At 58.2% G+C, this 11,508-nt stretch overlaps 2 protein-coding genes and 2 non-coding genes across 6 annotated transcripts; all 4 read left to right on the top strand.

The window, feature by feature from the left end:
- Positions 1-48: 48 nt before the first annotated feature.
- PTGES3 (prostaglandin E synthase 3) lies at positions 49-7,514 on the top strand. Of its 3 annotated transcripts, none has more exons than NM_001276306.3 (8): positions 49-238; positions 3,964-4,077; positions 4,236-4,305; positions 4,856-4,954; positions 5,146-5,235; positions 5,655-5,717; positions 6,132-6,156; positions 6,665-7,514. In NM_001276306.3, coding segments are annotated over exons 1-8 (483 nt in total). In that variant the 5' UTR covers positions 49-236; the 3' UTR covers positions 6,685-7,514. The 3 variants fall into 3 exon arrangements, with proteins under 3 accessions (NP_001263235.1, XP_046760888.1, XP_046760889.1); XM_046904932.1 differs by lacking the exon at positions 49-238 and adding an exon at positions 364-722 and having other exon boundaries at positions 3,968-4,077; XM_046904933.1 differs by lacking the exon at positions 49-238 and adding an exon at positions 572-2,120.
- Positions 7,515-7,996: 482 nt separating this feature from the next.
- ATP5B (ATP synthase, H+ transporting, mitochondrial F1 complex, beta polypeptide) lies at positions 7,997-10,944 on the top strand. The gene is made up of 10 exons (NM_001031391.3): positions 7,997-8,151; positions 8,283-8,465; positions 8,776-8,950; positions 9,074-9,195; positions 9,420-9,604; positions 9,681-9,839; positions 9,967-10,089; positions 10,170-10,382; positions 10,474-10,675; positions 10,763-10,944. The coding sequence occupies exons 1-10, from the start codon at positions 8,010-8,012 to the stop codon at positions 10,858-10,860; spliced, it is 1,602 nt and encodes a 533-aa protein (NP_001026562.2). The 5' UTR covers positions 7,997-8,009; the 3' UTR covers positions 10,861-10,944.
- On the top strand, positions 8,496-8,570 carry LOC112530962. The gene has a single exon (XR_003072680.2). It is a non-coding gene; the product is annotated as a small nucleolar RNA SNORD59 (small nucleolar RNA).
- On the top strand, positions 9,277-9,349 carry LOC112530966. Its single transcript, XR_003072685.1, has one exon. It is a non-coding gene; the product is annotated as a small nucleolar RNA SNORD59 (small nucleolar RNA).
- Positions 10,945-11,508: the final 564 nt, after the last annotated feature.

The raw sequence follows: 11,508 nt of genomic DNA, 5'->3' as shown, positions 1-11,508 counted from the left end.
GCCGAATCGGCGCGGCGGTATTTTGCTGCGTCACCAACGCTGGGCGCCGCCGCGCGGAGCATTGTGGGAGCTGAGGCCGCGCCGAGCCCGGAGCCTTCGGAGCGCCCGGAGCCCTCGGCCCGCACCGCGCCGCCGCCGCACCGCGCACCGCCAGACCGGACCGGAGCGCCCCGGAGCCGGACGGGCCGTCCCTTCCCCCCGAGCAGCGCCAGCCGGAGCCGCCGACGCCACTCGCCATGTGAGGCCCTGAGGGGGGTGCGGGGTGGGGGGGAGCGCTCCGGTGCGCGCCACGGCCGGGCCGGGCCCTCCCGGGAGCGGCGAAGGCGGCAGCGGTGACCTTCACGGGGCCGCGCTGTGTCCTCCCGTGCCCCGCGCGGAGCTCCGCGCTCAGCGGCGCGGTGGGCCCCGACCCGCGGCCTGTCCCGGCACGGCGCCGCGCGGGGCCCCGAGAGCCGCTCCGCCCGGGCCGCTCCGCCGCGCAATGAATGGGCCCCGGGCGCCGGGGCGGGGCCGTCCGCTGCTGCGGCCCGGGGTGGGGCCTGGAGGGGGTGGACGGGGCGGGGGGGGCTCCGGGCCGGGCCGGGCCGAGTGCTGAGCCCTACGGGGATGGGCCGTCGGGGGGCTCGGCTCCCGTAGAAGTGCAGCGATTGAAGTCAGTGCAAACAGCAGCGCCGTTCCGACGGGTTTTATTTGTCCCGAACTCTTCTCAGCTCTCGAGGCAGGTAAACGGCGGTTGCTCGGTGATGCATTCAATGGGAGCTGCACGGTTTTCCTCTTAACCACCTGTATGGCCCTCACTGTGCTGCAGCTGCTCCGGATCTCTGAGCTCCGGGGCTGCTGAACGTGACTGAAAAGGAGAAAAGCATCACAGAGCGGAGCGCTGCATGTAACCTTTGAGCAGCGCAGCATCCCGAAACCTCAGCGCTGCTGCATTGCGCCTGGGGTTGTTCTCAGGGCCCAGAACTCCCACGTGGTGCTGGGAGATGAAAGCAAAAGTAGTTATGCAGAACAAAACTCGTAATGCGGGCTGTGGAACTGAGAGGTTTTCTCGTGATCCTGTCTGGGGGTGAGAATCTTTGTCCAGCGGATGATGGCTGCAACCATCCGGACTGTCAGGGTGCTTTCCAGAGCAGGAATGTGCCTTCCCAATGAGTTGCAGTGTCTGGAACGGGTAAGAGAAAGCACGTGGGCAGCTTTGGGAGCATCCTGGATGGCCTCGAGCAGCACCCGGTGTGACCTGAGCTCAACATGGGGGCACAGGGGGTGAGGATCCCCCCCGGCTGTGCCCACCGAGGGGTGAGGGGGCTTCTCATTCCAGCACGGTGCTGCAGTGATCATTGCCATCCGTGTTGGATAGTGACAGGACAAGGGGGAATGGTTTTAAGCTGAGACAGGAGAGGTTTCAGTTGGATGTTAGGAGGAAGTTTTCCACCCAGAGGGTGGTGAGGCACTGAACAGGTTGCCCAAGGAGGTGTGGATGCCCCATCCCTGCAGGCATTCCAGGCCAGGCTGGATGTGGCTCTGGGCAGCCTGGGCTGCTGGTTGGCGACCCTGCACATAGCAGGGGGTTGGAACTGGATGAGCATTGTGGTCCTTTTCAACCCAGGCCATCCTATGGTTCCATGACCTGAGGAGAGCTCAACACAGGCGTAGAGTAGCAGTGTCTGTTCAGGAGGTCACCAAAACCTATGGGTGGTGGGGAGAGCCCTCCAGGAATTTGGGGAGGGCTCCACTGCTGCGCTGGGCGCTGCTCTGTGCCTGCTGGTTTGTTGTTGGGTGGGACGTAACGTTTATTTGCTCTGTTCCAGAGCAGTCTGAATGTGGTTAGGACAGGAGAATGATCCATCACCAAAGCACACACTCCAGTTGACAATGTTGGCATAAGGCTGAGGTAATATTCAATTAATTTATTCTGCTCTCATGCTATGAGCTCAGCTGAGCGAGGAGGAAGCACCAGGCTTTGCTTAACGATCCCAACATCCTCCTCAGTGCTGTGAGGAAATGGGTTCTGGGTCTGTGTGGGTGTGGGGGGAACCACCTGCACTGCTCACCAGGGTCGGCTCAGAGCGATCCACCACAGATTCTGGTGGTGATTCCTGCATAGCTGCTGCACTCAAATGGTGAGTCCGGCCTGAAGTGCTGCATCCAGCAGCCCAGGGAAGGCCTCTGTTCCCCTGTGAGAGGGGGAAAGAATGGGTGAGTGGTTCACGTAAGACTTTGGCACGGTTTTAATGTGATACGGTGAGTGTGTTTCAGCATCTGGGGAGGTGAGAGAAGTTTGCTGTTAGAAACATGAGTTGCATCCTAGTAAGCTGTAGTGCAGTTCTGTTGAGGTTCTGGAGGCTCTGAGTGCAGTGCTGTTGGTGCCTCGGAACGCTGCATCTTGGCAAAGATACCAACATCAGGGCTGGGTCAGAGCGGCACGACTGGGAAGTGTGTGCAGCTCCCAGGGAAGGCTGGGGATATCTCCATTGACACTGCAGACACGTGCAAAGTCTTCTTGCTATTCACAAGAGCCCTGCACCGTGCTCAGCAGGGACTCTGAGGCTGCTGTTGTGATAACAGCACGCTGGAGTGCTGCACTGGGTGGTGGGATCTCTGTCCTTTAGCATTGTGAGCAGTGGCTGCTGCATGGTGCTCTGCAGGGCTGGCTTGCTGTAGGTGCCCACGGTGTTTGCTGCTCTCACAGCTGCAGGCAGAGCGCTGCACCCGGCAGCTGAGGACATGAAACCGTGGATTGCCTTGGAGCAGTGCAGGAATCAGCCGTGGAGTGGAGCCACTTTGGTCTCACTGTACAGTGGCTGAGGGGCTGCCTGCTTTCTGCACCGACAGCCCTTTTCCTGGTGGTTGTTCTGCTCGCTCACCTTTGGCAGCTGAATCACAGCAGCTGCAATCTCAGCTCTTTGCAGTCAGAGAGAGCGGTGGGGTTTGAACCGAAAGCAGCATCCGTGAGAGTTGTGGCTTTGGGGCTGCTTTGGGCTCACAGCAGTGACTGCACCCCATGGGTCACAGTGCAGGTGAGCTCAATACCAGCAGCTGAACGGGCTGGGAGTGGAGATCTGCTCTGAAAGCTTAGCGGCGGTCACCCTGATGGAACATTCTGGAAACTTAATCCTTCTTTGGTTGGGTTTTTGTGCTGTAATGCTTTAGAGTGCAGTGCTGAGCCCGAGCACCTCGCAGCATGAAGGAAGGTGCTACAGACAGCAGCACCGTGTTCTGTGTGTCCTGATGTGCTTTCACTGCCTGGAGTTGTGCTGTAAGTACCAAAGGAAGTGACCGTTGGGTTCAGAACAGGAAACTTCAGGCCCAACACTGGAATTCCAGCATTGCTCACACGCCTCTGGAACGCAGCCTGGGAGCAAAGCGTCTGTGCTCACTGTGCCATAGCAACAGCAGCTCCTGCTGGGTGTCCCCGTGCTCGGCACTGGAATGCGGATGTTGTGCTGTGGGGAGGGCTGGATGTGGTGGGAGCTGTCAGCAGGGCTGCTGTTACCCCCCCCCTGGTCTGGGGTGGATGCACTCAAACGCTGCTGCTCACTGGAGGTTGAGCTGCCCGTATGGAAGCTCAGGAGCCCAGCAGCATTTTGTGCAGCTGTGGGCTGACGGTGGTTGGTTCTGCTGGCTGCAGGAGGGCAGAAGTTGCCCTCTGTTTCAAGGGGTGCCAGCTTGGAGTTCAAGTCTGCAGGTGTAGGGAGATAAGGATCAGAATGCTGCTGGTTTGGTGGTATTGATTCCAGCTGGGTTTGACTTGGAGTTCTTGGACAGCCCGTCTTCTCTTCAGCCTTCATGTCACTTCATCAGCTTTAAATGCACTTCTAAAGGCTGTTAATTGTAAGCTTGTAGTTAAGAACAAGCAGAAGGTTTCCAAACGCACTCTTACTCAGACTGCTCTATCTGTGCCTGAGGATAGGCTGAAATGAGCTGAAATGCTAACCTGCATGTCTTTCAATGGTCTCTCTGCAGGCAGCCTGCTTCTGCAAAGTGGTACGACCGAAGGGATTACGTCTTCATCGAGTTCTGTGTCGAAGACAGTAAAGATGTTAATGTAAATTTTGAAAAGTCCAAACTTACATTCAGGTAAGAGCTGTGTAACCTCAGCACAGGGATACCCACGGCTGTACCATTCTGGGTTAGGTGATGTTTTCTCTTAAAGGAGTGAGTTCTGTTACCAGCCTATATTTATACCATAAGACATTTCCTGCTGAATGCTCTTTTTTTTCTCTCTCTCTCCCCAGTTGTCTTGGAGGAAGTGATAACTTTAAACATTTAAACGAAATCGACCTTTTTAATAATATTGATCCAAATGTAAGTACCCTCTGCAGCTCTTTTACCACGTTCTTAACGCTGTATGTAGAATGTTCAGCTCTTTCTCATGCACGCTGCCTGCCTTTCCTGAAGCGAGTTGCACCCTGCAGAGGAGAGCTGCTTCCCCAGCTGCTGCTGCTTCCATCCCAGTGCTGCTCCCTGTTAGCCCCTCCTCACCTGTTGGGGGGACAGGAGGGAGTTCTGCTCAGGCAATCTCAAGCACTCAGTGCCACTTTCGCCTGCTGCACTTCCTCAGTTTTCACTGTTCTAATTAAAAGGATAGCATCCGTTTCTGGATTGATAAAGATCTATTCATAATGGGAGCTGTTCTGACAGATATCACGCTGTGCTTTCACGCGTCTGAGTGCTCTTGTACTCTAAGGACCAACTTTCTCACAATGCTGGAAGCAGCTTAAAGAACAGACAGTGCTTTTCAGGACAAAGAGTAACTGAACGGCTTAAAGCAATGAATAATACGAGTTTGTGGTGGTGGTAGTGGTTACTAAACTAACCAACATGTACCTTTGTTTTTCTTTCTTTCTTTTCCCAGGAATCAAAGCATAAAAGAACAGACAGATCTATCTTGTGTTGTTTACGAAAAGGAGAATCTGGTCAGGCATGGCCAAGGTTAACAAAAGAGAGGGCAAAGGTGGGTTCCATCCCCTCCGTGGCCATAGCAGCAGTACTTAATGGCCCCTCTATTTCTGGGTGGGTGGGGGGTCATGTCTGAATCATGCAGCATTTGGCAGGTTGCTTACTTTGCTGCTTGGGATGGCAGTTCTGGCAGCTCTCTTCCTGTGTAGTAACAGTTTGTCTTCAATTTTTTTTGTTAACACGCAGCTCAACTGGCTCAGCGTGGATTTCAACAACTGGAAAGACTGGGAAGATGATTCAGATGAAGATATGTCCAATTTTGATCGCTTTTCTGAGGTACAGGAAGATGAATTTCTGGAGCTTTGGGTTTCTTTTGGCTGGGGGTGTGGGCAAGCAGTGACTGATGGCTTTAGAGAGTTATTTTCCTCTGCCTTCCTCCTGCTCTCTGGGTGTCTAACCCAGCAAGAAAGGCCCTTGGTACAGTGCTGACGAGCAGGAGAGCTCAGGGCAGGAAGTAACAGCTCTGGAGCAGACTGCAGTTGCTTGAACTCATGCTGTGGGCTCTTGGCACTGCAGCTCGTGCTCGTTATCAAATGTGAAATGAATGCTTGTCCCACTGGTGTCGGTCACCTTGTAATTTCTGCATAGCAGCAGCAAGGCTTGTCAAAACAGCTGGTGGCTGCTGGTTATCACAGTCTTAAGCTAGTTTATAGGGTTTTAGTCTCGTTCACGTGGCTTTTATCTTTCTGAAACAGATGATGAACAACATGGGTGGAGATGACGATGTAGACTTACCAGAAGTAGATGGGGCAGATGATGTAAGTACTTTGCAGTAGATGTGGAGGTCTGGCTAAGCACGCTGCATGTTCATTGCTACTTGCTGAAGTCAAGCATGCTATCCCCGTTTCAGCATAGTTCTGAGTATAAACGATGCCAGACTTTGTTTGCTAAATGATGTACTTGAGCAGAAATAGTCGTTTTCCCCTTCAGTTGTGCTGGGGATAGTTGCATCAGTGCTTGCAGTGTCTCACGTAGCTCTGGTGTTACACACCTTCCTGCAGCAATTGGTTATTGCTGGTTTGTAGACAACTGCTGGTAAAGCTTAACTAAATCATGTCCTGAAGAACCTGTACTTCCTTGGAATATGCTCTGACAGCAGGCTTGCTACTCTGAGCTTCTGAAAGTGCCCTCAAGCATAATCTGCTCCACTTAATGTTGTTTCTTCTTTCCAGGACTCACCAGACAGTGATGATGAGAGTAAGTTGGCATGCGTGTTTTTCTGCCCCTGTGCAGCAGTGGGTGGGGGGAGCTGTGCTGCCCTGTGGGTCACACTAAATCCAGGCTGCCAGCTGATGCCAGAGCCTCTCTTCAGCAGCGTGAGATGTCATAATCTGGAAAGCCTTCCCACACCAGCATGAAATATCTGTGTGACCTTCCTGGGCTGCTGTAGCCCTGCTGAGGCTTTGGCTGTGAGAGCAGCAGTCGCTGACACGAGCATCAGTGCCTTCAGTGCTGTCACAGTTTAAGTCCTGCCCTGCCAGCAGTGGTGCTGCAGAGATCTTCCTTGCAAAGAGCCACCTCTGCACTTCAGTGCCAGCAGCACTGAGCCCAGAGACCCCGAACTGCTCTGTGCCTTTCCTGGCTATGGGCTGTATCTTGCTTGTGTTCCCTGTGATGCAATATGGCAGCTGGTAGCTTTGTTTTTGTTGTTATGGCTTGCTTTGTTTTAAACACTAATGCTTTTTTTTCCTTCTCTCCTCTCTAGAAATGCCAGATCTGGAGTAAGGAAAACTGTTGTCTTCAGGGTTTGGGGAAAGAACTTCATCACATTTCATAATTGAGATAAGAATTCCTGAGTTGATAGCCCTAAGGGGAGACATTGCATCCTTTAACCCATTTCTTTCAGTCCATTTTTAAATGGCTTCACTGATGGTAGGTGTGTACCATTGTGCGGGGCAGTCTTAAGCCACGAGAGGCAATAACGTTATGCATGAATTCCAGACTTCCAAAAACCAGTTGAGGTGTGGGCAACCCATCCAGAACAGCCGCAATAAAGTTCACAGAGCCTCCCTGCCTCGTAGCAGACATCACAGCAGAGCAGGCTTTCCGTCCTGCGCTCAATTGGCGTTTTCCCCCCCCCCCTCTGTGGCTCACGGTTCAATCTGACTTTTGTGCCCAGAACAAAACGAAACCCTCATTTGGATTGGCTCACCAAAATTTCGACAAGCGCTGCGCAATACCTCTGTGGTGTCTTCAGGTGTGTTCCACTGATGTTTTTATTAAAAAGGAAACAAAATTCTCTCTGTTTTGGTATTTCATGGCTAGTTTTGCGTGTCCAGCTGTGTCCTGGTGCCCACGCTGTGAGGGGTGAGGCCCAATTCATCCCCCCCCTCCCACCCCATGGATCCGTGGGGCCGCGTCGTTGCTTGTGGATCTGTACGTGAGACCAAATGTATTTGCACTGTTGGTATGGAAGCAAGTGACAACATATGTTCTACCCGATGGGGCTCTTCTGTTAGTTACCCGACCAGGCTGACAAAACCTCAATTTCTGTTCAGAGCGGTGGGAATTTTTTTAATGTCTACATTCTTTCTAATAAACTGTTGAAGACTCCACCCTGGCTCTGCTCCCTCTGACTGCGCGGCCTCTGGGGGTTCCGGGAGCCGCTCGGAGCGGGCCGTAGTTCGGGGCCGGGCCGGGCTGCAGCCGCCTTCCGGGACCGCAAACCGAAATGGCGCCGGGCGGCGGAACGGGAAATGTCCGCGTCCCGGGAGCGGGGCGGGAGGCCGCGGTCACCGCGCCCGGCCCAAGGACACACGCAGAGCGCGTGCGCTGCCGCTTCCGGCGCCTTGCTCCCGCCCCTTCCGGCCTACCCGCTCATCAGAGCGCCCAATCCGTGCGGGGCGTTTGTAGACGGTCAGGCGCGCGGTCCAATCGTGAGGAGGCGCAACGACCGCCGGGGCACGCTCAGCCAATCGGAGCGCGAGAGAGGGAGCCGCGAGTCGGCTTCTAGCCAATGGGCGCGAGCGGTGGGCGGCAGTGCGCGCGGAGGGCCCGCCCCCTGTGGGCCGTGTCAGGCGGGCGGAGCGCGGGGCTCAGTCGGCGCCGCCATGTTGGGGCTCGCGGGTCGCTGCTCCGCCGCCGCCGCCTCCGCCGCCCGCCCGGCGCTGCGCCGCGCTGCCGGGCCGTCCCATGGCTTTCTGCCGCTGTTACTCAGCCGCGGGGCCGGCCCGGCCGCCGCCGTCGGCGCGCGTGAGTGTGGAGCGGCCGCGGGGTCACCTTGGGGCCTACGCGCGCGGGGGGCGTCGCGGCGAGCGCCATTCTCGGGCCCCGTTAAAGCGGAGGGGCCCTCAGCGCCCGCCCTGACTCGCTCTCTCCTTCAGGCCGGGACCACGCGGCTCAGGCGGCCCCCGCCGCCAAGGCCGGCTCCGCCACCGGGCGCATCGTGGCCGTGATCGGCGCGGTGGTGGACGTGCAGTTCGATGAGGGGCTGCCGCCCATCCTGAACGCCCTGGAGGTGCAGGGCCGGGAGACGCGCCTGGTGCTGGAGGTGGCCCAGCATTTGGGTGAGTGGGGAGGGGGGGGCCTGGGGGGGTCCTCCGGTGATGATGGATATCGGTGACTTTCGTTCTTCTGAGCTCGCTGAAGCCACATGCGAAAATCTGAGGAGGAGGAGGAGGGCAATGGGTGCTGGGGGGCTGCGCGTTGTGGGGGGCTGCGGCCCACAGTGGCTGTGCTTGGGGCTGCTATTTCCCTGCACCGTTTTGTCCTTGGGGGCCTCTCCCAGCACCGCATCCCCTTGGCAGGGGTGGGAGGAAGCGTGCAGCTGTCCCCAGGGTCAGCCCGAGGGCACTGCGGTAACTCTGCCCTCGGCAGGGGAGAACACGGTGCGCACCATCGCCATGGATGGCACGGAAGGGCTGGTGAGGGGACAGAAGGTGTTGGACTCCGGCGCTCCCATCCGCATCCCCGTCGGCCCCGAGACCTTGGGAAGGATCATGAATGTCATCGGGGAACCCATCGACGAGAGGGGCCCCATCACAACGAAACAGTGAGTGATGCTGCAGGCCGGGCCGTGGTGCCGTGTGGGGTTTGGAGGCTCGGGGTCTGGCAGCAGTTGCTGTCCGTAAGGGATCCACTTTGGTCGCTCATTTGCTTCCCTCTGGTGCTGTAGGTTTGCTGCTATCCACGCTGAAGCCCCTGAGTTTGTAGAGATGAGCGTCGAGCAGGAGATCCTGGTGACGGGCATCAAGGTGGTGGACCTGCTGGCCCCCTATGCCAAGGGTGGCAAGATTGGTACGTAGCCCTCAGAGGGAGGGCGGAGCAGAGGCACTGTGCCCACCACGAGGCTCAGAGCCCATCCCCACACAGCAGCTTCCTTCGCTGATGAGTAACCTTTTGACTTTCGTTCTACTGAGCTTGCTGAAGCAACGTTCATTACCTGAGGAGGAAAGGGGTGAAGGGAGACCCCAGGGGGGCTGGATTGGCTCCGGGTTGAGTGGGTCACCCTTTTCCCCCAGGTTTGTTTGGAGGCGCTGGCGTCGGCAAGACGGTGCTGATCATGGAACTGATCAACAACGTGGCGAAAGCTCACGGCGGTTATTCGGTGTTCGCCGGTGTGGGGGAGCGAACCCGCGAGGGCAACGATTTGTACCACGAGATGATTGAATCCGGGGTCATCAACCTGAAAGATGCCACCTCCAAGGTGCGTGAGGCCCGGGCTGGGCTGGGGGCCCGCTGGCACGGCAGCTGTACTGATGTTGGGTCTCTCCTTGTGCCAGGTCGCTCTGGTCTACGGACAGATGAATGAGCCCCCGGGTGCCCGTGCCAGGGTGGCTCTGACTGGGCTGACGGTGGCAGAGTACTTCAGGGACCAGGAAGGCCAGGACGTGCTGCTCTTCATCGACAACATTTTCCGCTTCACCCAGGCTGGCTCAGAGGTTGGTGCTGACCACCGGGCAGCCAGCTGTCCCAGCATCAACAGCCCTTCATCAGGCCCATCCCCATAACAACGCTGCTCTTCATGTGGGCTCTGCTGGTTGTCTCACCGTCTCTGTTCCCTCCTAGGTGTCAGCCTTGCTGGGCAGAATCCCCTCCGCCGTGGGCTACCAGCCCACACTGGCCACTGACATGGGCACCATGCAGGAGCGGATCACCACCACACGCAAAGGCTCCATCACTTCGGTGCAGGTAGTGCCAGTGCTGTGCCTGCTGGGCTGGGGACCCCCACAGCACCCGCCTCTGTCCCATGGTGCCCACCCTTCCCGCAGGCCATCTACGTGCCAGCAGATGATCTAACAGACCCTGCCCCTGCCACCACCTTCGCCCATTTGGATGCCACCACGGTGCTGTCCCGTGCCATCGCTGAGCTGGGTATCTACCCTGCCGTGGACCCTCTGGATTCCACCTCCCGAATCATGGACCCCAACATCGTGGGGCCCGAGCACTACGACGTGGCCCGAGGTGTGCAGAAGATCCTTCAGGTGAGGTGGGGATGGGGCAGCGACCCCTGGGGATGCCATGGGGTGCACGAAGCCCTGACTGCTCACCGCCTGCTTTGTCCCCCCCCGCCAGGACTACAAGTCCCTGCAGGACATCATCGCCATCCTGGGCATGGATGAGCTGTCTGAGGAGGACAAGCTGACCGTGGCCCGGGCCCGCAAGATCCAGCGCTTTTTGTCACAGCCCTTCCAGGTGGCCGAGGTCTTCACCGGCCACATGGGCAAGCTGGTGCCCCTGAAGGAGACCATCAAGGGCTTCAAGCAGATCCTGGCAGGTGAGGAGGGGGCACGGGGAGCTGGGGGACCCCACGCCGGGCCTGGCACCACCTCCCCCTACCGCTGGCTGTGTTTCCTCCCCTCAGGTGAATACGACCACCTCCCAGAGCAGGCCTTCTACATGGTGGGGCCCATCGAGGAGGCGGTGGCCAAGGCAGAGAAGCTGGCTGAGGAGCACGCGTGAGCAGGGCTGCCTTCACCCCTCCCGGCTCCGTGTGGGGCCGGACCCAAAGTATTTAAGGTTTCCAATAAAATGTTGGTGAAAACAGCCCGGGCCCTGCGTGCGGAGGAGCCCTTCCCCACCCCGGGGTACATCTGGGGGGGGGGGGGCCTCTGCCTTCTCCCCCATCCCACTGTGCTCCATGGGGGCGGGGGGGGGGGGACGGGAAATTATGCAGCATTGCAGTGCCCTGTGCTGCATCCGGCTGCCTCCAGCGGTGTGGGGCCTCTCCTCTGGGGGGGGGCTGCACCCACCCGGCGTGCCCCCCTTGTGTGGGGCTGCAGGATGGAGCACGGGGAGGAGAGCGGTGGCAGCTGCCTTCAGCGGGGGGCCAGGTCAGCTTTCCCCCCCCCCCCTCCTCCCCCCCCACCTCATCGTGCAGCACAAAGGGCTCCCGCCTGGCCCTGCCAGATGGGGCTTTGTCTGCGGGTCCCGGGGGGGCGGCCCGGACCCGCCCTGCGTGGGAGCACCGAATCCCGAGCCCGGGGGATGTGGCCGAGCGGTGCCGAAGGGAGTGGGGAGAAACGCGGTGTTCCCTGCGGGGGGAGGGGGGGGGTTCCCTCGGCAGTGCCCCCCCCACGCCGTAAAGCGCTGCGGCCCCTTTAAATGGCG

Source organism: Gallus gallus, chromosome 34, assembly GCF_016699485.2.
Source record: "Gallus gallus isolate bGalGal1 chromosome 34, bGalGal1.mat.broiler.GRCg7b, whole genome shotgun sequence".
In the NCBI taxonomy this organism is placed as follows: Eukaryota; Metazoa; Chordata; class Aves; order Galliformes; family Phasianidae; genus Gallus; species Gallus gallus.
Note: the sequence above shows the minus strand (reverse complement) of the source record. Positions and strands in the feature narration are given on the sequence as shown.